A 27,136-nucleotide genomic window follows, 5' to 3' on the forward strand; every position below is an offset into this window, starting at 1 on the left:
TGCACCCACTTTTTTAGAGTTTCAATGCATCTAAAATGACAACTCAAGCAACTAATTATTGCAATTCATCTATCTTCAACTTCTTTCTAACAAACCAATGCATGCACTAAATAGGTTTGCACATGAGCTGATAACTTATTTCTTACTTCACTGTTTTTAGGGTAAGTCATATGCCTTTAAAGGTTCCTTTCCTCCAATGTGGAACCCAATTAACTACCTGGATTATAATAATCTGTGGAGAACCATGGATGAAATGGGGAAGGAGGTAAATATTTATTATACAGTATAATCATTACAAAAAACAAACATAATTATATGCATAAGGGATGGGAGGAAGAAAAAAACTCCATCATGATGTTTTTTTATAGTAAATTGTATTTTACATGTTCTAAAAATGTTTATTTCAGATTCCTAATGATGCTCCATGGAATGCACCACATGCCGAGGAATGGGACAAAATAACGATGAAAGAACTTATTGACAAATTATGCTGGACTACGTAAGTGATAACGCTACCTGATTATTGAACATTATAACATCTCCAATGAAATGGTACACACCATCACAAAAACAACAAAAAAGTTGTTATAAAATATATATATATATATATATATATATATACATATAAAAATATTAAAACCAATTAAAAGATGAATAAGTGACGAACACACTCAAAGGAAGGTAAATGTTAAGTGCGTGTTGGTTACATAGAGATTCTTTAATTAATTCATTCATTAAAAATAAATTTCATTTATTTTAGCTAGTCCTGTGACACACCATTCCCAGTTACCATTTTAAATGTTTATATCTCTCCATATACAATGCATTTGGAAAGTTCAGACCCTTTCACTTTTTTCACATTTTGTTATGTTATGGCCTTTAAATATTTTAGAAAATGTATTAAAAAATAAAATGTTGCATGGACATAAGTATTCAGACCTTTTGCTATGACACTTGAAATTTAGCTCTGGGGGCCTTTCATTTCTCTTGATCATTTTTGAGGCACTTCTACACCTTGATTGGTGTTACATTGGCAGCCTGCGTCCATTGTTGCTCCACTACTTATATTAGGAGCATTATTCATTGAACTACTATTTCCATTTTTGCATTCACCACCACTCCCTTCCTCTCCTTGTTCTGTGTGCAGCTGCATGGCTGTTTCTAATTGTTAATCAGCTTTTGCTATAAATGCTGGCTGTCCTCTTACTTAGCTTAGGTTCCTAGTTTACCAGTGAAGGTATGCCATTCTGGTTGTCTGCCCACGTATCGAATTACTGCCTGTTAACCAACTCCGCTGCCTGTCCTGACATTGGCTTGTCTACCATACTGGCCCTTTGCTGCCTGTCCTGACCTCAGATTAGTATAATAGCTCCAGTGGCTCTACAAACCTAAATCTATAGATAAGGTGCTCTCTCCATGACACAACCACTGTCGATCAAATAAAAGAAAGGAATATATGATATTTGGTTTGGAGGCAGTGGCGTAGCGTGGGTTGCCAGCACCCGGGGCAAGCCAAAAATTGCGCCCCCCCCCCCCCCCCGCGCCTACCCCAGGCACGCCACTTTTAACAGATACTGTAGTAGATCACTAGCAGTCCTATGTTACACCTCTGAGTACAGATAATGTAGTAGATGGGTGTGAGGCCCCAGAATTCTGAACACGTACAGTGTGACCTGAAGTCTGGGGCCAGAATGCGGCAGTATGGGCCAAATTCTCAATCTTCTCCCCCAACCCTACCATGAAACAGATATGTGGATGGACATTATTATTACAGTAGAATACCGCACCATACCTGTTACATCCAGTGACGTCTCCTGTGATGTAGACTCTCCTCGACGTCTTCATTCAGAGATAAGACCGCCATGATAACTTCTTTCAGCCGCTTCTCGTCTCTGCAGAGTTTCACCGAAAAAAATTTAGGTTCCTCACTTTACTATCATGCTCTCCTTCCTTCAACACTGTCATCCTGCTGCCCCCCAATACTGAGCTAGAGCCAGACAGATAGCTTTCATTCCCCCTGTATATTATAATGGCCCCCTCTTTATTATTAATGTACTGGCCCCCTCTTTAATAACAAAGAGGGGGCCATTATATTAGCAAAGAGGGGGTCATTACATTAATAATAAAGAGGGGGTCATTACATTCATAACAAAGATGGGGTCATTATATTAATAATGAAGAGGGGCCATTACATTAATAATAAAGAGGGGCCATTACATTAATAATAAAGAGGGGCCATTACATTAATAATAAAGAGGGGCCATTACATTAATAATAAAGAGGGGGCCATTATATTAATAATAAAGAGGGGCCATTACATTAATAATAAAGAGGGGGCCATTATATTAATAATAAAGAGGGGGCCATTATATTAATAATAAAGAGGGGCCATTACATTAATAATAAAGAGGGGCCATTATATTAATAATAAAGAGGGGCCATTATATTAATAATAAAGAGGGGGTCATTACATTAATAATGAAGAGGGGCCATTACATTAATAATAAAGAGGGGGTCATTACATTAATAATGAAGAGGGGGTCATTATATTAATAATAAAGAGGGGGCCATTATATTAATAATAAAGAGGGGGCATTACATTAATAATAAAGAGGGGGCCATTACATTAATAATAAAGAGGGGCCATTACATTAATAATAAAGAGGGGGCCATTACATTAATAATAAAGAGGGGGCCATTACATTAATAATAAAGAGGGGGCCATTACATTAATAATAAAGAGGGGGCCATTATATTAATAATATAGAGGGGGTCATTACATTAATAATGAAGAGGGGGTCATTACATTAATAATAATAATGTACTGGCCCCCTCTTTATTATTAATATAATGGCCCCCTTTTTATTAATAATGTACTGGCCCCCTCTTTATTATTGATATAATGGCCCCCTTTTTATTAATAATGTACTGGCCCCCTCTTTATTATTAATGTACTGGCCCCTCTGTTATTAATGTACTGGCCCCCCTCTTTGCTAATATAATGTCCCCCTCTTATTACTATGCCAATGCCATTGAAGCCTTTCTGCTCCAGTCCTCTCCTCTCCTCTCCCACCCCCCATACTGCCGCCAGAGCCTCTGCAATTAGGTAAGTTAACATAAAAAAAAAATACTTACCTATCTCCAACCCCGCTTGTTCCCGCCGCAGGCGGTCACGAACGCCTCACTGTGCCTTCCTGCGCCGCGTCATCGCGTCATCTCGCGAGACCCGACGCAGGAGGTCACAGTGAGGTTATCGTGACCGAGTCCTGCGTCGCTCGCCTCTACTGCCTTATAGGCTTCAGGCCTAGTGGCCTGAAGCCTATGGGGCATAACGGAGGGGACGGGAGCCATAGGCTCCCGTAGCCCTCATTGAAATTTCGGATGCCTGGCGCCCCCTGCAATTTGGCGCCCGGGGCAACGGCCCCTCCGGCCCCCCCCACGCTACGCCCCTGTTTGGAGGGCACTCAAATAATAGATAGTTGAGTGCCCTCCAAACCTAATATCATATATTCCTGACCTCAGATTAGTTTTAAGAATTGCATATACTATGTCTGCCTGGAGAGTCCCCTGCAGCAAAGGCCCGTTATAAGGGTTAAAGAGTGAAAATCGGGGAATCACCAGGATAAGGCCATTAGCATTAGCCCAAGGTCAAACCAGTAATTTGGTATAGTGGGTTCACATCCACTGCTCATTACAATAGGCGTCCACCTGTGTTAAATTCAGTTAATTGGGCATGATTTGGAAAGACACACCTCTGCCAATGCATATCAGTAAAAACAAAGCCACGAATAGGCTAGAACTGCCTGTAGAGCACAGAGACTGGATTGTGTGGAGATGCAGATCTGGAGACGGTTACAAAAAAGTTCAGCTGCACTGAAAGTTGCCAAGACCACAGTGGCCTCCAAAATTTGTTACTGGACAATTGGAACAGCCAGAACTGTTCTTAGTGTTGATCGAGCACCAAAGTGCTCGGGTGCTCGAGTAGAACACTTTGGGATGCTCAGGTGCTCTACAGAGCACAATGGAAGTCAATGGGAGAACTAGAGCATTAAACCAGGCACCCTCTGCTTTGAAGAAGGGAGGAAGTCTGGTTCATAGGAAAAGGTCAGAAATTGATGGAAACACCACTGATATGGTTCAGGAACAGCATGGGGAGGATGTCTGGATGCATCTTGGACTCCAAGGTCGCAGCTGGGAACGATGTTGTCCGAGTAGTACGCCACTTTTACAGACTAACAATAATACGCAGAAAACAGAAGATAAAATGGATTTTAGAGGAAAAATTGTTAGGAAACATTCTTTCCTGTATATTTACTTGTATATCAAGTGAAAGTGATGCCAAAAATGACAAGGAATCGGCACGCCAATACACCCTTTATTACACATAAAGGAGGGCATCATACACACCCTTGAAAAATTATGATTGATGGCCTGCTGGGTGACCCTCAAAAACATTAGGAGCAAGGGCCTGCTGGTGACCCTCTAAAACATTAGGGGCGAGGGCCTGCTGCTAATCTGACTATCTAAAACATTAGGGGTGAGGGTCTGCTGCTGAGCTGACCATCTAAAACATTAGGGGTGAAGGCCTGCTGCTGATCTGACCATCTAAAACATTAGGGGTGAGGGTCTGCTGCTGAGCTGACCATCTAAAACATTAGGCGTGAGGGCCTGCTGCTGATCTGACCATCTAAAACATTATGGGCGAGGGCCTGCTGGTGACCCTCTAAAACATTAGGGGTGAGGGTCTGCTGCTGAGCTGACCCTCTAAAACATTAGGAGCGAGGGCAGCCTAATAAGCATGTTGATGTAATGGAGGACGAGAAAAGGAGGATTGAACCATATACCCTTTTTTGTGGTGGAAGGGGTGCATGGGAATACAGTGTATTCAATACACTATAAAAGCCAAATTTACAGTAGAGTACCTTTATGTTCAGCCGCTTTCCTCTGGTGGAGTAGAGAGGTCAGGGGCAAATTAGGCCTTGTTCATTTTGATTAGAGTCAACCTGTCAGCATTTTTAGTTGACTGGCGGATGCGTTTATCACTTATTATGCCCCCAGCAGCACTAAATACCCGCTCTGACAAAAGGGTACGACTCGCTCACGGCTTCCACAACTTTCACCCAGTGTGCCGTCATGGAAATATAGCGTACTGTACCTGGCCAAAAGCACTTGTCCATATGTCAGTCGTTAAGTGGACCTTGCCAATAACTGCGTTGGTCAGGGCACGGATGATGTTATGGGACACATGCTGTTGAAAGGCGGGGACGGCACACCAGGAAAAATAGTGTCGGCTGGGAACTGAGTAACGAAGGACGGCCACGAACATCAGGCTGCGGAAAGCCTTAGTGTCCACAAGCCTAAATGGCAACATTTCTAGAGCCAGCAATTTGGAAAGGTGCGCATTTAGTGTTATAGCCAGTGGGTGGGTGGCTGGGTATTTGCGCTTTCATTCAAAGGCCTGGGGTATGGACATCTGTACGCTGCGCTGGGACACAGAAGTGGATGTGCTAGCTGATGGTGCTTGTGAAGGTCCAGGTGCAGGGCTGGAGGCATCTGGGCCTGTGTCTTGGATAGGGGATTAGCCAGAACGTAACATAGGGGAAGAGGAGGCAGTGGTGTGACCCGCAGACACTGATTGTGGACCCAGGTGTTCGGCCCACCTATTAGGGTGGTTTGATGCCATATGGCGGATCATGCTGGTGGTGGTGAGGTTGCCAGTGTTCATTCCACTGCTCATTTTGGCACGTTGCAAAGACAATTCTTTTATCGTCTGCACTTTCTAAAAAAAAAAGCGCCAGACTGCAGAACACCTACCTCTTAGTAAGGGAGGTTGCCGCAAGGGAGTGCTTCAGGGAACAGTGACGGGCCTGTTTGGTGTGGCCCGCCTTCTACCTTCTGCCACCCCACTACCTCTTCCAGCCTGTTGCGGTGCTGCGGATCCCTCACCCTCTATACTGCTGTCCTCGCTCGGCTTGCCACCTTCCCAGGTTGGGTTAGTGATCATCCACCTCGTGAAACACTAATTGCCGTTCCCCAATGTCATCTTCTTCTGACTGTGGATGCTCAAGAGTTTGGGAATCAGTGCACAAGATCTCCTCATGTCCCTCTTCAAGCGGGCTTGGCGAGAGTCCCAAATCAATTAGTGGCACTGAAAATAGCTCCTCGGAATATCCGAGTGTGGGATCACTTGTTTGCCAAGACTCCCCATGGCGGGAGGAAGGAGGATCAGGGAGGTGCTCATCACCTGCTCAATACCAATCCTACAGTGAAGCATGGTGGTAGCATCATGATGCTATGGGGGTGTTTTTAGTAGCTGGATCAGGCTAATGAATGTGAAAACTGAATTGAGCAAAGTACAGAGATATTCTTAATGAGAACCTAATCCAGTGTGCTCTGGACCTTTGGCTGGGCCAAATGTTAACCTTTCAACAAGACATTGACCCTAAGGCCTCTTTCACACAGGCATCATGTTTTTTGCTCGGATAAGATGCGAATGCGTTGCGGGAAAATGCGCCATTTTCCTGCGTGAGTGCAAAACATTGTAATGCGTTTTGCACGCGCGTGAGAAAAATCGGCATGTTTGGTACCCGAACTTTTCACAGAAGTTCAGGTTTGGGTTAGGTGTTCTGTAGATTGCATTATTTTCCCTTATAACATGGTTATAAGGGAAAATAATAGCATTCTTAATACAGAATGCATAGTACAATAGGGCTGGAGGGGTTAAATAAATAACTCACCTTAATCCACTTGATCGCGCAGACCGGCTTCTTTCTTCAGGACCTGGGTAAAGGACCTGTGGTGACGTCACTGCGCTCATCACATGATCTTTTACCATGGTGATGGATCATGTGACGGACCATGTGATGACCGCAGTGACGTCATCACAGGTCCTTTACCCTGGTCCTGAAGAAAGAAGACAGAAGAGAAGCCGGGCTGCACGATCAAGTGGATTAAGGTGAGTTAAAAAATTTTTTTTTTTTTTTTAACCCCTCCAGCCCTATTGTACTATTCATTCTGTATTAAGAATGCTATTATTTTCAATATACCCGTGTTATAAGGGAAAATAATAATGATCGGGTCTTAAGCCAGATCGTCTCCTAGCAACCGTGCGTGAAAATCGCACCGCATCGGCACTTGCTTGCGGATGCTTGCGATTTTCACGCAGTCCTATTCACTTCTATGGGGCCTGCGTTGCTTGAAAATCGCACAAAATAGAGCTTGCTGCGATTTTCACGCAACGCACAAGTGATGCGTGAAAATCAACGCTCATGTGCACAGACCCATAGAAACGAATGGGTCCAGATTCAGTGCAGGTGCAATGCGTTCACCTCACGCATTGCACCCGCGTGGAAAACTCGCCCGTGTGAAAGGGGCCTAAGTACTCAGCCAAGACAAGACAGGATTGCCTTAGGGACAACTGTCCTACTTGCACATACACTGTGTGTCCTGGCATCACTTCTGATTGGCTGGCGCTCCGGCAAACGAGGGCCGGCCTAGTTACCATGGCAACTAGATGCCGGCAGCTCAGCTCGCTGGAGAGTTCACCTACTGGCTACAACAGGAACAGAACAGAGATAGTCATTACTATACTGAGTAATGAGTCTGAATACTTATGTCAATGCAATATTTTACTTCCTCCTTTTTAATAAATTAGCAACAGTTTAGAACATTCTGTTTTCACCTTGTCATTATGAGGTATTGAGTGCAGAATGAAAATTTTATTTTGTTAGCACAGACCCACAAGCATAACAAAATGTGAAAAAAGTGAAAGGGTCTGAAAAATGTAAAAATGCATTGTATAATAGACAACAATAGCGTATACAATATGCAGCAATAATACAAAGTTGAAAACATTTACAAAATGGTAAGGAATGTATATAAATACTATGAGGAAACTTATCATTGTAGGTGTATTTGAAGTTAGATTTTAGATTGGAGTTGTTATTAGTGATGAGCAAAGTTTTCAAAAATTTGATTCGGCTGCTTCGCGGAACTTTGACATGAAATTTGATTAGTTATGAAGTACTTCGTCAAGAATCACATTCCAATTGTATGTAGTGGGTGGAATGACAGTGAACGGCGATAACATGGCCCCCCGTCATTAAACCCCTCAGATGCAGTGTTCAATGCTGATCGCAGCATCTGAGGCATCTTGAGGCCTTTTTAGGGGTTAATCAGGGGTTTAAAAAAGAGTACATACTCAACTCATCCATTTGATTGTGGAGAGGCCATCATGGCCATCTTCATTGAAGAAAATGTGCCAAATCTAACATCAGCGTGTGCAACATTTCCTGTGTTTTCTTCAATCAAGTTGGCCATGACGGCCTCTCCGCGATCAAATGGATGAGGGGAGTATGTATTTTTTGTTTACCGCCATTTCAGGAAAAATTAATTTGTTACCATGACGCGCAAGAAAATTTGCCTTTGTGACAAATCGAATTTCTCCTGTAATTTGGATCGATGTCTACTTTGTTAATTTCGACTCGCTCAATACTAGTTGCTATGTATACCTGTGCCAAATTTATGAAATGGCTCACCGTAATAATACATTTAAGGCAAGTGCATTGTCGTTCAGTGGAAGTACACATAGGGGTTGCCTGGTGTGAAGATAGAACGTTTGTGCATTTTAAAATGTCTCAAATGATAAATGTGTCCACAAAGTGATCTATATGGAAATCTTGACGTAATTCTCGCTCCAGTTCTGAAAGTGGAGCACCCCAAAAAATGTTTACTCCAAAAATGTGGAAGTAATACATTTAATAAATGTCACCCTGATTTTTTTATTTTTAATGGAGATTTTCTTTTAAAGGGTATGACAGTATGACTAGCTCTGAACACCATTTTAGAGTTCATGATAAATTGTGTGCAGACATTGAACAAGCAGAGGAGGATAGTAAATTATTGCTTTGTGGGCTAAAAGATAGGCAATACAATGGGGTAGTTTATGAATTCAGATGCATCAGTTTGGTGTCGTAAATATGTCTCAGGTCATGGCAATTGCAACATTTCCATGGCAACTTCTACATTTTTGCGATATTTTGTGATCTTTGTCACTTTTCACAGTGGTCTATGTTTAACCACTTCAACCCCGCTAGCTAAAACCCCCTTAATGACCAGGCCACTTTTTACACTTCTGCACTACACTACTTTCACCGTTTATTGCTCGGTCATGCAACTTACCACCCAAATGAATTTTACCTCCTTTTCTTCTCACTAATAGAGCTTTCATTTGGTGGTATTTCATTGCTGCTGACATTTTTACTTTTTTTGTTATTAATCGAAATGTAACAATTTTCTTTCAAAAAAATGACATTTTTCACTTTCAGCTGTAAAATTTTGCAAAAAAAAACGACATCCATATATAAATTTTTCGCAAAATTTATTGTTCTACATGTCTTTGATAAAAAAAAAAATGTTTGGGCAAAAAAAAATGGTTTGGGTAAAAGTTATAGCGTTTACAAACTATGGTACAAAAATGTGAATTTCCGCTTTTTGAAGCAGCTCTGACTTTCTGAGCACCTGTCATGTTTCCTGAGGTTCTACAATGCCCAAACAGTAGAAAAAACCCACAAATGACCCCATTTCGGAAAGTAGACACCCTAAGGTATTCGCTGATGGGCATAGTGAGTTAATAGAACTTTTTATTTTTTGTCACAAGTTAGCGGAAAATGATGATTGTTTTAATTTTTTATTTTTTTCTTACAAAGTCTCATATTCCACTAACTTGCGACAAAAAATAAAAAATTCTAGGAACTCGCCATGCCTCTCACGGAATACCTTGGGGTGTCTTCTTTCCAAAATGGGGTCACTTGTGGCGTAGTTATACTGCCCTGGCAATTTAGGGGCCCAAATGTGTGAGAAGTACTTTGCAATCAAAATGTGTAAAAAATGGCCTGCAAAATCCGAAAGGTGCACTTTGGAATATGTGCCCCTTTGCCCACCTTGGCGGCAAAAAAGTGTCACACATCTGGTATCGCCGTACTCAGGAGAATTTGGGGAATGTGTTTTGGGGTGTCATTTTACATATACCCATGCTGGGTGAGATAAATATCTTGGTCAAATGCCAACTTTGTATAAAAAAATTGGAAAAGTTGTCTTTTGCCAAGATATTTCTCTCACCCAGCATGGTTATATGTAAAATGACACCCCAAAACACATTCCCCAACTTCTCCTGAGTACGGCGATACCAGAGGTGTGACACTTTTTTGCAGCCAAGGTGGGCAAAGGGGCACATATTCCAAAGTGCACCTTTCGGATTTTGCAGGCCATTTTTTACACATTTTGATTGCAAAGTACTTCTCACACATTTGGGCCCCTAAATTGCCAGGGCATTATAACTATGCCACAAGTGACCCCATTTTGGAAAGAAGACACCCCAAGGTATTCCGTGAGGGGCACTACGAGTTCCTAGAATTTTTTATTTTTTGTCACAAGTTAGCAGAAAATGATGATTTTTATTTTTCTTTTTTCCTTACAAAGTCTCATATTCCACTAACTTGCGACAAAAAATAAAAAATTCTAGGAACTCGCCATGCCTCTCACGGAATACCTTGGGGTGTCTTCTTTCCAAAATGGGGTCACTTGTGGCGTAGTTATACTGCCCTGGCAATTTAGGGGCCCATATGTGTGAGAAGTAGTTTGCAATCAAAATCTGTAAAAAATGACCGGTGAAATCCGAAAGCTGCACTTTGGAATGTGGGTCCCTTTGCCCACCTAGGCTGCAAAAAAGTGTCACACATCTGGTATCGCCGTACTCAGGAGAAGTTGGGGAATGTGTTTTGGGGTGTCATTTTACATATAACCATGCTGGGTGAGAGAAATATCTTGGCAAAAGACAACTTTTCCAATTTTTTTATACAAAGTTGGCATTTGACCAAGATATTTATCTCACCCAGCATGGGTATATGTAAAATGACACCCCAAAACACATTCCCCAACTTCTCCTGAGTACGGCGATACCAGAGGTGTGACACTTTTTTGCAGCCAAGGTGGGCAAAGGGGCACATATTCCAAAGTGCACCTTTCGGATTTTGCAGGCCATTTTTTACACATTTTGATTGCAAAGTACTTCTCACACATTTGGGCCCCTAAATTGCCAGGGCATTATAACTATGCCACAAGTGACCCCATTTTGGAAAGAAGACACCCCAAGGTATTCCGTGAGGGGCACTACGAGTTCCTAGAATTTTTTATTTTTTGTCACAAGTTAGCAGAAAATGATGATTTTTATTTTTCTTTTTTCCTTACAAAGTCTCATATTCCACTAACTTGCGACAAAAAATAAAAAATTCTAGGAACTCGCCGTGCCCCTCACGGAATACCTTGGGGTGTCTTCTTTCCAAAATGGGGTCACTTGTGGCGTAGTTATACTGCCCTGGCAATTTAGGGGCCCATATGTGTGAGAAGTACTTTGCAATCAAAATCTGTAAAAAATGACCGGTGAAATCCGAAAGGTGCACTTTGGAATGTGGGTCCCTTTGCCCACCTTGGCTGCAAAAAAGTGTCACACATCTGGTATTGCCGTACTCAGGAGAAGTTGGGGAATGTGTTTTGGGGTGTCATTTTACATATGACCATGCTGGGTGAGAGAAATATCTTGGCAAAAGACAACTTTTCCAATTTTTTTATACAAAGTTGGCATTTGACCAAGATATTTATCTCACCCAGCATGGGTATATGTAAAATGACACCCCAAAACACATTCCCCAGCTTCTCCTGAGTACGGCGATACCACATGTGTGACACTTTTTTGTAGCCTAGATGCGCAAAGGTGCCCAAATTCCTTTTAGGAGGGCATTTTTAGATATTTGGATCCCAGACTTCTTCTCACGCTTTAGGGCCCCTAAAAAGCCAGGGCAGTATAAATACCCCACATGTGACCCCGCTTTGGAAAGAAGACACCCCAAGGTATTTAATGAGGGGCCTGGCGAGTTCATAGAATTTTTTTTTTTGGGCATAAGCTAGCGGAAATTGATTTTTTTGTTGTTTTTTCGCACAAAGTCTCACTTTCCGCTAACTTGGGACAAAAATTTAAATCTTTCATGGACTCAATATGCTCCTCAGCGAATACCTTGGGGTGTCTTCTTTCCAAAATGGGGTCAGTTGTGGGGTGTTTGTACTGCCCTGGCATTTGAGGGTCTCCGCAATCATTACATGTATGGCCAGCATTAGGAGTTTCTGCTATTCTCCTTATATTGAGCATACAGGTAATGAGATTTTTTTTTCCGTTCAGCCTCTGGGCTGAAAGAAAAAAATGAACGGCACAGATTTCTTCATTCACATCGATCAATGTGGATGAAAAAATCTCTGCCAAAAAAAAAAAAAGGAGGGGAAAGGCGTCTGCCAGGACATAGGAGCTCCGCCCAACATCCATACCCACTTAGCTCGTATGCCCTGGCAAACCAGATTTCTCCATTCACATCAATCGATGTGGATGAATAAATCATTGCCGGGAATTTTTATTTTATTTTTTATATACAAAGTGCCAAAGCATAGGAACGCCGCCTCCTCCTCAGCTTGTATGCCTTGGCAAACGTATCTTTAACTGCAGAGTAGAAATCTCGTCTTGCAGTGCCGCATACGCCGACTTGCATGTAATCTGACAGCAGCGCAATGCTTCTGTCAGAAAGCACATCAGTGCTGCAGCTAGTCGATCGGTTGGTCCACCTGGAAGGTAAAAAAAAAATAAAAAGAAAGAAAAAACCAGGCCGCAACACAATAATTTTATTAACTTTGGAACAGAACATATAAACTTTAACTTTTTGAACTAAACATTAACCTTTTTGCTTACTGGTGTTTTTTTTTTTTTGTTTTTTTTTAACCTTTATAGAACAAACCTCTCCTTCCCCATGGGTCAATGTGCAAAGCGCAAATCGCCCAAAGATGTAGCGAAGTGCGTTATGCACTTTGTCCCAGGTGAAAGGAGACGTTTGCAGCAGCTGTGAGTGAATGGGCCCTAATAGCCCTGTGTGCCTGTCCTGGGGAGATGTGATCCCTATGCTAGGTGTACCTGTGTGTGGTACTTCCGGAAACACTCCCCTAAGCATAGGGCAGGGTGGTCAGGACAGTCAGGACAGAAATAGCGGGTGTCACGCCTTATTCCACTCCTGCTACAGACACGACATCTTTTTCGGGGTGACGGTTGGGTTGAGGTACCAGCAACGACATTGGGGAAATGTCGCTCGTGTAGACGGCTAACTACACTGGTGGATGGGGCCACGGAACCTCCTGGGTACAGGAGGCTCTCGATGATCTCTTCCTGAAATTTGAGGAAGGATCGTGTTCTCCCAGCCTTACTGTAGAGAACAAAACTATTATACAGAGCCAATTGAATCAAATATACAGACACCTTCTTATACCAGCGTCTGGTTCTGCGGGAAACTAAATACGGAGACAACATCTGGTCATTGAAGTCCACCCCTCCCATGTGAAGGTTATAGTCGTGGACCGAGAGGGGCTTTTCAATGACACGGGTTGCTCGCTAAATTTGTATTGTCGTGTGTCTGCGTGAATGGAGGAGAGCATGTAAACGTCACGCTTGTCTCTCCATTTCACCGCGAGCAGTTCTTCGTTACACAATGCGGCCCTCTGCCCCCGGTGTTGTCGCTAAAGTGCAGGAAATGCAGGATGGTCTCAAATCGTGTCCTGGACATAGCAGCAGAGAACATGGGCATGTGATGAATTGTGTTCGTGGACCAATATGACCGCAATTCATGCTTTTTCGTTAGACCCATGTTGAGGAGAAGGCCCAAAAAAAATTTAATTTCGGAAACTTGGACTGGTTTCCACCGGAAAGGCTGGGCATAAAAGCTTCCCGGGTTAGCGGTTATAAATTGTGTGGCATACCGATTTGTTTCTGCCACAACTAAGTCTAAGAGCTCCGCAGTCAAGAACAGCTCAAAAAATCCCAGGGCCGAACCAATCTGAGCTGTCTCAACCCGAACTACAGGTGCGGCTGAAGTTGGGGACTGCCAATCAGGGTTTGCCAGCACCTCAGGGATTCTAGGGGCTCTACGGGCACGTCTTTGCAGTGGCTGCGACGGGGTCACTACTGCACGTGCCACCGTACCAGCTTCAACTGCCCTTCTGGTGCTCGCTACTTCACCATGTTCTACGGCAGTGCTGGTACTAGGTCCAGGAAGGGCTGCGCTGCTGGTGTATGCCTCACCACGTAATCCGACAGCACCAGCCCCACTCTGCTGCTCTTGAAGCGGATACTGCGCAACCTGCGGTCTAGCGACACGGGGCCGGGTACGCCTGGTGCTATCAGGGACCTCAGCCTCCTCGTCCGAACTTTGGGTCAGAGAGCCACTGCTTATTCTGACCCGCTAGATTCATCAGATGAGGGTTCCCATTCCTCATCCGACTGGGTCAGAAGCCTGTAGGCCTCTTCAGAAGAATACCCCCTGTTTGACATTTGGGCAACTAAATTTAGGGGTATTCCCTGAGACTACCCAAGAAAAAAAGCAAGCCTGTCTTACAAATGGGAGGCTAGCGAAGTACCGGAGGTCGCTGCGGTTGATAAAAAATATCAAAACTGATTTTTTTATCGCTGAAGCGCGTGTAAAGTGAATGTGCAGTGATCAAAAAAATATATTTTTTGTCACTGCGGTGGGGCGGGCGTGGGTGAACGCATGTGTGGGCGACCAGGCAAACACTGCGTTTTGGGTGGAGGGCGAACTAAAGTGACACTAATACAATTATAGATCTGACCGTGATCAGTTTTGATCACTTCCAGATACTATAAAAGTACAAATGCTGATTAGCGATACGCTAATCAGCGAATAAGGGACTGCGGTGTGGTGGGCTGGGCGCTAACTGATCCCTAAACTACCTAACCAAGGGGCCTAAACTATCCTAAAACCTAACAGTCAATACCAGTGAAAAAAAAAAGTGACAGTTTGCACTGATCACTTTTTTCCTTTCACTAGTGATTGACAGGGGCGATCATAGGGGTGATCAAAGGGTTAATTGGGGTTCAGGGGGGTGATCTGGGGCTAGTATGTGGTGTTTGGTGTACTCACTGTGAAGCCTGCTCCTCTGCTGGATCCAACCGACGAAAAGGACCAGCAGAGGAGCAGGACAGCCATATAACAGATCATATTTACTAATATGATCTGCTATGTGGCTTCTGATTGTTTTTTCTTAAAATCAGCAACCTGCCAGCCGCGATCATTGGCTGGCAGGTTGCTGACGAAATGCTCCTTGAACTTTTGCCGGCCCGCGATGCGCATGCGCGGGCCGGCTGTGACCGAAATCTCGCGTCTCGCGAGATGACGCACGGATGCGTCCAGGAGGAGTAAATCAACCACCTCCCGGACGCATCCGTGCGTTAGGCGGTTGGGAGGTGGTTAATGACCCCCAATGTGTTTCCAGTTTCCGCATTCGTTCACATCTGCACTATGGCTTCTATTTGTTATGCTTAATGCTGACAAGTGTAAAGTTGTGCACATGGGAAGGAATAATGCAAGTCACCCATACATACTAAATGGTAAAACGATGGGTAAGTGCTCGTTCACACGGTCCGCAATGCGGCAATGGACATCACACGTTCGTGTGAACGAGCCCTAACACTGACATGTAAAAGGACTTAGGAATTTTAGTAGGCAGCAAACTGTAGAAACCCGTGTCAGACAGCTGCTGCTAAGGCCATTAAGGTCATGGGGTACTTCAAAAGGGGCGTGGATGCCCGTGATGAGAACATAGTCCTGCTACTTTAAAAATCACTAGTCAGACCACACATAGAGTACTGTGTACAGTTCTGGCAGGGGTCGAGTGGAGGGGGAACGCGTGGGAACGGCGTTCCTGCACTTTTTCATGGCAGGAACGCCGTTCCCTTTCAGCCTCAAGCCAGGAGAACGCGGCTGAATCAGAATCAGATTCACAGGGGGAGACGGAGTGCACTGTGCAGGGCAGGCTAAGGCCTCATGCACACGACAGTATTGCTTTTTCAGTGTTTTGCGGTCCGTTTTTTACGGATCCGTTGTTCCGTTTTTTGTTTCCGTTTCCTTTCCGTTTTTCCGTTCCGTTTTTCCGTATGCCATATACAGTATACAGTAATTACATAGAAAAAATTGGGCTGAGCATAACATTTTCAATAGATGGTTCAGCAAAAACGGAACGGATACGGAAGACATACGGATGCATTTCCGTATGTGTTCCGTTTTTTTTGCGGACCCATTGACTTGAATGGAGCCAAGCACCGTGATTTGCGGACAAGAATAGGACATGTTCTATCTTTTCACGGCACGGAAATACTGAAATACTGAAACGGAATGCACACGGAGACACTTCAGTATTTTTTGCTGAACCATTGAAATGAATGGTTCAGTATATGTTCCGTATACTGAGCTAAAAAAACGTCCAGTATACTGAACGCAAAATACTGTCGTGTGCATGAGCCCTAAGGGAGGAGGAGCGGCTTCAGTTGAGAGGAAGCTGACTGTGCGGTGCTGCTGCCTGCGACTCCTCTCATCGCGCCCCGCCCCCTACTGACATCATCTCCTTCACTTCTTCTGTCGGCCAGATACGCTGTTCAGTCACTTTGGGCAGAGTGTTCGCAGCTGAGATCATTTAGAATGTCTTTCTAAAAGTTTGTCCTGGGATTCGAACTCACGACCTCTACACATCAGAGGAAGGCATTTACCCTCACAGCTATGAAAGCTGTCTAGGTAGTTGCTTAAAAAAAAAATATAAGACTTCTACTTATACCTAGTGTACTGATACCTAGTGTACAACCATACACATAACAGCTGCCCACTGTGTATGGATGTAGCAGAGCTGGGTGTGTTGGGGCAGCTGTCATGTATATAGTTGTACACTAGGTATCAGTACACTAGGTATAAGTAGAAGTCTTATTTTTTATTTTTTTAAGCATCTAGCTAGACAGCTTTTATGGCTGTGAGGGTAAATGCCTTGCCTCTGATGTGTAGAGGTTATGAGTTCGAATCCCAGGATAAACTTTTCTAAAAGTGTTTTTTTTTTTATAAGACTTCTACTGATACCTAGTTTACTGATACCTAGTGTACAACCATACACATGACAGCTGCCCCAACACACCCAGCTCTGCTACATCCATACACAGTGGACAAAGTTACCTACAGTAGAAGTCTTATTTTTTTTTTTTTAAGTAACTATCTAGACAGCTTTCATAGCTGTGAGGGCATATGCCTTGCCTCTGATGTGTAGAGGTCATGAGATCGAATCCCAGGACAAACTTTTCTAAAAGTGTTTTTTTTTTTTTTTTTTTTTTTTTTTTTACAAAAATTACAGCATGCTAGATTTTCTGTGCTTTTTTTATTTTTTGGAGGGGGGGGGGGGGGGTTGCAGTGGATCTTGGGTGAGTTCCCACACTTTTTTTCCCAGGACTTGACCCCTGAGTTCTGGTCTCCTGTAGACAAGGCAGACATACCAGAGCTGGAGAGGGTTCAGGGAAGGGCAACTACTGTGATAACTGGAATGGGTGGACTACAGTACCCAGAAAGATTATCAAAATTAGGGTTATTCACTTTAGAAAAAAGCCGACTAGGGGGAGATCTAATAACTACAGTATGTATAAATATATCAGGGGTCAGTACAGAGATCTCTCCCATCATCTAGTTATACCCAGAACTGTGACGAGGGGGCATCCTCTGCATCTAGAGGAAAGAAGGTTTCTACACAAACACAGAAGAGGATTCTTTACTATAAGAGCAGTGAGACTATGGAACTCTCTGCCTGAGGAGGTGGTGATGATGAGTTCACTAAAAGAGTTCAAGAGGGGCCTGGATGTATTTCTGGACTGTAATAATATTAACGGTTATAGTTATTAGATTTTTAGATGGGTCCTTGATCCAGGGAGTTATTCTACCTAATTGGAGCCGGGAAGGAATTTTTTCCTCTTAATTGAGGAAACTTGGCTTCTACCTCAAGGCTAACTTGCAGGATAACAGGCTGAACTAGATGAACAGATGTCTTCTTTTGGCCTAACAAACTATGTGACTGTAACTTTCTATGATCTTGCAGCACAGCTAAGAATTTTGCAACACTTTTTGTGAATGTGAATGTAACATCAGAACCTCATGAAGTCTCTGCACTTTGGTTCTTGTGGTATGTAAAGCAGTGTGGAGGAACTACAAGAATTTTTTCAACATCTAATGGTGGACAGGTAAATATAAGAATATTTAAAGTTATTGCTATTTAGATTATAATTAGAAATACTTGAAAGGGGTTGTCCAGGGTTTTGATATTGATGACCTATCCTCAAGAGAGGCAATCAATATCGGATTGGCATGGACTGAAACCCTACACTCCCTCCGATCAGCTTTTTCATTGTAGTTTTTGCACCAGAAGTAGGCAAGTCTAGAACTACACAACTCCATCCATTGTATTATGGACAGATTTGGTAACTTCAGTGATGTTCCCACTGAAGTGAATAGGAATTATATTTCATTCATTATATTTCATCCAGAGAGCTTAAGGACATGCCAATTTTCCTGACTTGCCTTTTGTAGTATTTACTTGGCTGACATAATTATAAAGCCTATTTTTCTTAGAGCCCTGCATTGCCTTTCCTCTACTATTAATCCTATAAATGCATAAATAAACCCATACCTGGGCATATTTACAGTATATCCAGGAGGGATAACAACATAAAGCAGAGTTCATGATACACATGTGATACCAATTACTTGGGATTTTTTTTTTTTTTATTTTTTTTTTAAAGGAGAGAAAGTTTGTTGGTGGAGCAGGACAGATTAGTGAAAAGATAGCAGAACGTCTACAAGGTCGTGTGAAACTGCAGAGGCCTGTAGTGCGAGTTGATCAATCTGTGGAAAACATTACAGTAGAAACTGTCAATCATGAAATATATGAGGTAGGCAATTGCATTCATTCTGTTTTTAAAGATCTAGATTAAATTCTATGGTTACACAACATTATCCCTCCTTCAAACTTTACAGTAATCACTAAAATTCAGGTAGGTAGCATCAGAATCCATGTTTTACAGCACTCCTGCCAAAGCCTTGTATTGTGCATGGTGAGCTCAGGCTAGTCTTCAGCTGCTCGACCATGATAACCCATTTCATGAATCACTCAACACATAATTCTTGTGCTGATGTCCATTCCAGAGGCAGTCTAGTATTCTGTGGAGAGTGATTCAACAGACGGTAAGCAATTTTTGCATGCCACGCGCTAAGCACCCGACGGCTCCACTTTGTGGTTTTGCGTGGTCTACTGCTTTGTGTCTGAGCTGTTTTTACTCCTAGATGCTTCAACAATCACAACAAAAGCACACATACTTTATATTGATTTGGAGAGCACTCAAATGACGTTCTTCTCTAGTCTAAACTACTTCTATTCTGTTACAGGCCAAATACGTTATCAGTGCCATTCCACCCACTCTTTGTCTTAAAATAAATTTTAATCCTGGTTTGCCTCCACTAAGAAATCAGCTAATTAGTCGTGTTCCTATGGGCTCAGTAATAAAGTGCATGGTTTATTACAAGGAAGCCTTCTGGAGGAAGAAAGGTATGGACTCTTAGACATCAGGACTGCTCTTATATGTTAAAATGTTTTAGTTTAAAAGTCATACATTCAGTTTCATGATGTATTTGCACGTAAAGTGGTAATTTCTCTTTTTCTTGATTCCATATATTTTTTTCTAATTCTGTCAAGTTTTCAAGACCGCAACAGGAATACAAACTTAGAACTCCCTAACACCTTTTGCACTGGGCCCTACTATAGCTCCATTTAATCTCAGCAGACTTGTACCTATGAAACTGGCTGACATTTTACATGTGCACTTGGCAGCTGAATGCATCTGTGTTGGTCCCATGTTCATATGTGCCCGCATTACTGAGAAAAATAATGGGGGAGATTTATCAAACTGGTGTAAAGTAGAACTGGCTTAGTTTCCTGTAACAACCAATCAGGGTCCACCTGTGAAAAATAAAAGGTGGAATCTGATTGGTTGCTATGGGCAACTAAGCCAGTTCTTCTTTACACCAGCTTGATTATTAGGAGTAATGGAGACATTGCTGTTACGCCTAGGGGCTCTGCTTTCTCTGCAACTGCAACACTCTTTGCACTTTGATTGACAGGGCTGGGCAGTTAAAACCTCATCATGCTTGGCCCTGTCAATTAAAGTGGAGAGGGCACAGCAGTTGCAGAGAGAGCAGAGCCTTCAGGCTGTAATGGCAATGCCCCTGTTGCTCCTAGAGGCTCATTTGCGAATATTAAAGCATAATTTTTCTCAGCAATACGGGCACATATGAACATGGGACCAACACAGATGTCTTCACCTGCCAAGCGCACATGTAACAGGTCAGTTCAGTTCATAGGTACAAATCTGCTGACAGATGCCCTTTAAAAGACCAAGAAGTTACTACTCAATAAACACACTTTATCTACTTCTAATCTTTTGTAGATTTATATATTAAAAAAACATGGTCAAGTGATAGATAATTTTCTAACTTTTTATTCATTCACTAGATTATTGTGGGAGCATGATTATTGAAGATGAAGAAGCACCAATTGGTCTAACCCTTGATGATACAAAACCCGATGGCACAGTGCCTGCTATAATGGGGTATTCTGTCTTCTGAATTACCATAAATGTTCAATTTCATATATAATTTATATCCCAAATATACATACAATGATGTTCCAAAATTCTATTAGGAAGTTAAAAGTCATGGAGACCCTTTGGGGCAATTTTTAAATATTGCAACCTACCTAACTTGTTTTTTTTCTATTGGTCTATATTAAAATAAATAAATAAATAATGTTTGTCTTGTGCAGATTTCATTTTCATTGCTTCTCCTCAGTGAAGCCCATCAGAGAGTCACTCTGACTGCTCGATCTGTAATCTTTATCTCTAGTTCTCTGACAACTCATAAACACTAATTTTAGGCTAGTTGCACACTAGCGGTGGTGATCCAGCAGGTTTATTCGGCAGGGAACAGCCTGCCATATAGCTCTGCATTCTGGCATGGCCAGAAGTTTATAAAGCCCAATTCACTATAATGGGGACAGGGTGGAGATCTGGTCACCTTCTGGCAAATATGCAGAGAATCACCTGGAAGAAAACCCTGTATACATAGACTATAATAGGGATCAGTGGTTTAATCTAAAAATATCTTTGATTTTAATGTAGTCATCATTTTTATTTTTATTTTGAGAAAAACTAGTGGTAATAGATATAGATTTAAAATTAGCATTTGTGTCCTTCATTAATAAATAAATCTTGGTACAATTGTATTTAAAAAGAAACACAAAAGTATGTTACATTTCTAACTTTGTAAATATCAAAAATTCACTGTCCAAGGCTATATACCAAACTTGCCCCAGATATCTAAGAAAGAAAAATATGCCTCAAAATTAACTTTTAATAATGTATCTAAAATTCACATAGTCCTGTGAGAAATTGCAGCTTTAAAAATCACTAGCACTAGTGTATGTGGATATTGTCTGTGCATTGCTGACAGACTAAGGCTACTGGCATTCCTGGGTCCGCTTGTGAGATGCGTTTCAGGACTCTCACAAGCGGCCCAAAACGGATCAGTTCAGCCCCAATGCATTCTGAATGGATAAGGATCCATTCAGAATGCTTCAATTTGGCTGCGTTTGGTCTCCATTGCGTTTATTAGGTGGTCACTAAAATGCATCTTGCAGCGTTTTGGTGACCGCCTGACTATGCGGAGCCAAACGGTGGGGACTGATCCATTTTTCACTGACACAATATGGTGCAATTGAAAACGGATCCGTCCCCCATTGACTTTCAATATAAGTCAAGACGGATCCGTTTTGACGTACTTTTTTTTTAATGAATAATGCAAACGGATCAGTTATTAACGGATACAAGCGTTTGCATTATTGGTGCGGATCCGTCTGTGCACATACAAGACGGATCCGCACCAAACGCGAGTGTGAAAGTAGCCTAAGGGGTGTACACTACCCTTTTTAGTCTTGTTTTTTTTCCATTGCTATACAATAATTAGTTAGTTCTATTCACTGACGAGGATAATAACATAAACACTGGATGCTAGACTACTAAAAACTTCTAACTGCCCGCCAACGTTTTGCCAGTAACCTGGCTTCATCAGAGGAATTGGGCAGAATTCTGAAATTGCACTGAATAGGCCTTCACTTTTGGGGTCTGTTTTGATAGGAAGACAATAAAATCAATTAATAAAGTAGAAAACAAAAATTATTTTAGGGTATTTGTAATAGTTTTAAAGAAGTTTTAATAGGTTTAGGTTACATATTCAAAAGGTAAAATAGCCAAGAATGTATTGAGTAGGGAATCGCATAAAAAAAAAATGTATGACTACGTTTTATTTGATTGTAGATTCATACTTGCCCGCAAGTCAAGGAGATTAGCTAATCTTACAAAAGATGAACGGTAAGAGGGATTTATTTTCTGTTCTGTTTGTATTTCAGATTTTATTGGTATTACTGTGTATTTTATTAAAGGTTTTTTTTTTATTCCACTGTTACTAAGGCGAGTGAGACACAACCCTGACCATGATCCAGCCAGGAAACAGCAGACTGCTCTGACGCTTGCCGTTTCAGTAGCTCCCAGTGCGGTGCATGAGAGCTATGGGAACAGCACAGCACAACACGCTGTGTGTTACTGAGTTAGGGAAACAGTATAGCTTGCTGTTCTATACTGTTTCCATAGTTCTAATGCACTGCAATAAGAGCTACTGGAACAGCAAGTGCCAGAGCGCTCTGCTGTTTCCCGGCCAGCTGGTGGTCAGGGCTGTGTCTCATCTTGACTTAATAACGGCGAGATGAGACAACCCCTTTAAATACTGTATATAAATATGTTACCTCGATATGATGCATTTCCTGCTAATTACTGATGTGTGTTAATCTGGGTTTATACCTTTTACCTTGTACAATGACACACAATTCCTATGGGTCCATATTATAATGGTAAGCAATAGCTGTATAATATCAGTCACGCACAGAAGGTACATTATAGGTACAGAGGTAGGGATTCAACAACAAAGATCAGTAATGAAGCCGGAGGATGAAGCCTTATTATATTATACAGTATAGATTATGTTTCTTTTTATGTCCCAACAGTGTAGGTGACGTAAAGTCATAACCGTAATTCAAGTTATAGATATTTCATCAGCTGGCAGGAACTGGTAATGCGCAGGCATACTGTTTTAACTGTGTAGAAAATATATTTGCATTGTATGGAGTTAATGAAATTATCAGAATGCTAAATGCACAATATACTTGGACACAGTAAACATGTTTCCAGCTGTTGCTAAGAAGGATGTATTAAATATAAATTTCCTGCCTTTTATTTTTAGAAAAAGAAAGATCTGTGAGCTGTACGCGAGAGTATTGGACTCCGAGGAAGCTTTACATGTAAGGCGACTTTAATATTTAATGTACAATCTTTTCAAGGGTAAAGTTGTATTTCGGAAAGAATTCTACAGTAATTGCTGCAAAAAGTACAATGGCAGTAGGATATCAGGCCATGCCTGATTGGACAATTATGGCATAGCCTAGAGAAATGCCTCCAGTGTCTATGGTGAAGACATGCCTTTAGATTCTTGACTTAAAAATTATCTTAAAAACCAAACATCTTTGAAAAAGATCATTATTATCAGCCTTACATATACCACTTACAGTGGAATAAAGATTTTCTTTACCTGCTTATCATAGCACAAAAATTCTGTGTCTTTAAACCTAATGTTTATTAACTTGGTAAGGGGGGATACACCATTAGTATCACAATAGTGCAAGATTACCTTCATAACTGTGCATATGTAAATATATCAACAGCCGGTACATTATGAAGAAAAGAACTGGTGTGAGGAGCAGTATTCTGGGGGCTGCTATACAGCTTATTTCCCACCCGGAATCCTGACTCAATATGGAAGGTAAGTTTAAACAGGACATTGTCATTAGAGATGAGCTCATTTCATATTTTGAAATTCGTTCACGCTTCATTTGGTGGTAAAAGCAGAATTACGTTATGGATTCTGTTATCACGGACCATAACACAATTCTGCTATGCATTCCGTCATATAATAGCGTTATGGTCCATTTCTCAGTTGGGTGTCCTTGTGGATGTTAGATTAAATTATAGTATACAATGTCAATCAGCTGCTTCTAAGGCCACCAGGATATTGTCATGCATTAAACGAGGCTTGGACTTGCAGGGCAGGGATGTAATATTACCACTTTACAAAGCGCTGGTGCGGCCTCATCTGGAATACGCAGTCCAGTTCTGGGCACCAGTACATAGAAAAGATGCACTGCAGCTGGAAAAAGTACAGAGGAGAGCGACTAAAATGATAAGGGGCATGGAGGGTCTTTAGTTATGAAGAAAGATTAAAATAATTGAATTTATTTAGTCTTGAGAAGAGACATCTAAGGGGGAACATGATTAACCTGTACAAGTATATAAATGGGCCATACAAAAAATACGGCGAAAAGCTGTTCCATGTAAAATGTGCTCAAAAGACAAGGGGGCAACTGCCTCCGACTGAAGAAGAAAAAGTTCAGTCTCCAGAAGTTTCTTTAATGTAAGAACTGTGAATCTATGGAATAGACTTCCTCAGGATGTGGTCACAGCAGGAACAGTGAACCGTTTCAAAAAGGGTTTAGACGAATTCTTAAAAGAAAAAAACATAAATGCTTATGAAAATGTGTAGAAATCTGAGTCTCACTTCCTTCTGGGATTCGCGTCCCCACCTATCCCTTGGTTGAACTTGATGGACGTTTGTCTTTTTTCAACCGTATTAACTATGTAACTATGTAACGGAATCCATAGTGCAATTCTGCTTTCACCACCAAACGAAGCGTGAATGAATTTCATAACATGAAATTCGCTCATCGCTAATTGTCATCAGAAAATGGCTTTTTTTCTGTAAAAACTATACACAAGAAAGGTAAAGTTTATGATGCTGCACAGCTTTTAGCTGGAGTAGAACGCAGTCATCATCTTTTTACAGGATCCTTTTTTTTTTGCCAGTGCTATACTGCCAGGCACCATCAAGCTGTGCATGCACTGTAGGCAGGCCGAGAGCCTTCTAAGATATCAGCACCCCGCAATCTCATTTGCGGGTTACTGATGCATGACAGAGGGGGCTCCTTTTGCCTTTTTAAACCACTCATTTCAGTTTTGAAAAGTGGATGTGAGAGTGGTCTTGATTTGTCTGGCTACCTCATTTAAGACATATTTATCAACCATGACTTTTTAAAAAGTTGCTAAAGTTGTCACAATCTTACTCTAAATGAGTGGCATAGAAAGAGGAGTAACATCTCAAGATAGAACTGTTAGACTTAGATGCACCAAATTAAATATTTTGTGACATTTAGTAAATCTGGTACAAATTATGGCAATGCAGACTCCTGCAAAACTGACTAAAATTCACCTCATGATAAGACTAAAGTGTTTTTTTTTAAACAAACATCCATGAATTTATCTATAATTCAAATTAAGAGCAGACACAACTGACACAGAGTAAGGGCTCATTTAGACGCCCGTATCCAATTTTGCGGAACGGGTGCAGACCCGTTCATTTCAATGGGGCTGCAAAAGATGCGGACAGCACACCGTGAAGCTGCCCGCATCCGTGGTTCCGTTCTGCGGAAAATATAGACCATGTCCTATTTTGTCCACAATCTCAGAAAAGAATAGTCATTTTCTACTATGGGGTCTGCAAATTGCACTACGGCCGTCTGAATGTGCCCTGCGCATGAACATATTTCTTTGCACGTCCATTCCGTGGTCTTCGATTTGCTCATCACTAATCAAATAGTGTAATGGATATTTTTGCTCTCCATGTGTAATTTGAGAATAATTTTAAACTATAGCATGTCTATAAAGTATGCCGAGGCATTTATTTTTTTTACAGTTTGTTAAGGGCACAATTAGTCCTATAGATGTTTTTTGAAGATAGTAAGTTATATCTATAAATTGCCTGTATTTCTATTATTGATGGATCTAACGAGTTCAAATTGTCAGATTACCTAATACAAATGTGTATGGTAAAAAATATACTCATAGAAATACCTATGTACTGTAACTTGATATACTGTATTCCACAAATGTTATTTTTACTCCTTCTGCATGATATTTTAAGGGTTCTCCGACAACCTTTTGGTAGAATCTTCTTTGCTGGCACAGAGACAGCCACTGAGTGGAGTGGATATCTTGAAGGAGCAATCCAAGCTGGAGAAAGGGCTGCCAGAGAGGTATTGTTTTTGGGGGGTTTCAATGGGATTATGAATTGTTATAATTCAGAATAGTATACACCCTGCATACCAAAATAAGTTCTGGCCCTAACTCATCATGATTGACGAATGATAAGCCAGTCTTGATATCATATATTGATGATGAGGTGCAAGTCTTATCATAGATTAAGACCATCCTCTAGCAGTCTGTGCTGATGTCGATTTTATTTAGGAAAAATGATAAATGTGTCACCCCCACCCAAATCTTTTCAGAAAAGGATAGTGAATAACTTTAATCCTTGGCACAATCTCTTTGATTTATATTTACAGGTATGTATTTACTTATTGGTGGGTCTAAAGGTGACTATACCCATTAGTCTGAAGTTGATCAAAACAGATTCAACCAAAATGATAATTCATCAGGTGAAATTTAACAATGAACTATCAAGTTAGCCAACCAATGACAGACTGTCATTCCCTGGAACAAAGTTGATCGCAGCACCTGACAGTCACATTGAGGCCTTTCAGGTGTTAATCAGGGGTTAAAAATACATACTCACCTCATCCTTTTGCTCGCGGAGAGGCCAAATCTTGCACGTGCTGATGTCACCATGTCATCACGCTGGCCAGGCATGGGGACGTCATTACTGATGATTTCACCCCACCCGTCCAGCGTGATGCCGTGGTTTCATCACACGTCAGCGCGCCCATAAAGATGGCCGTGGTGGCCTCTACGCAAGCAAATAGATGAGGTGAGTATGTATGTTTTTTTGTTTTTTACTGCCATTTCAGGAAAAATTGATTTATTACCACTAAGCACAATGAAATTCAGCTTCATGACGAATCAAATTTTTCTTGAAATTCGGATTGAAGTCCACTTTGTTAACTTCGATTCGCTCAACACTAATCAAGATTTTTAGTGCCGCGTGAAATACGTAGTTTACACAGCGCA

General features: G+C 41.7%; 1 protein-coding gene across 1 annotated transcript in view; it reads left to right on the top strand.

Moving 5' to 3' along the window:
- The first annotated feature begins 238 nt into the window (after nucleotides 1–238).
- LOC122932278 (amine oxidase [flavin-containing]-like) overlaps nucleotides 239–27,136 on the top strand; it is a 34,769-nt gene continuing 7,871 nt past the window's right edge. Inside the window, exons 1-10 of the mRNA XM_044286607.1 lie at nucleotides 239–265; nucleotides 408–499; nucleotides 18,004–18,145; nucleotides 18,704–18,853; nucleotides 19,347–19,506; nucleotides 20,470–20,566; nucleotides 22,328–22,381; nucleotides 23,307–23,364; nucleotides 23,785–23,882; nucleotides 26,094–26,205. Coding sequence (XP_044142542.1) covers nucleotides 245–265; nucleotides 408–499; nucleotides 18,004–18,145; nucleotides 18,704–18,853; nucleotides 19,347–19,506; nucleotides 20,470–20,566; nucleotides 22,328–22,381; nucleotides 23,307–23,364; nucleotides 23,785–23,882; nucleotides 26,094–26,205 — 984 coding nt within the window. The 5' untranslated portion in view covers nucleotides 239–244. The remainder of the gene's footprint in view (nucleotides 266–407; nucleotides 500–18,003; nucleotides 18,146–18,703; nucleotides 18,854–19,346; nucleotides 19,507–20,469; nucleotides 20,567–22,327; nucleotides 22,382–23,306; nucleotides 23,365–23,784; nucleotides 23,883–26,093; nucleotides 26,206–27,136) is intronic.

Source organism: Bufo gargarizans, chromosome 3, assembly GCF_014858855.1.
Source record: "Bufo gargarizans isolate SCDJY-AF-19 chromosome 3, ASM1485885v1, whole genome shotgun sequence".
Lineage (NCBI taxonomy): Eukaryota > Metazoa > Chordata > Amphibia > Anura > Bufonidae > Bufo > Bufo gargarizans.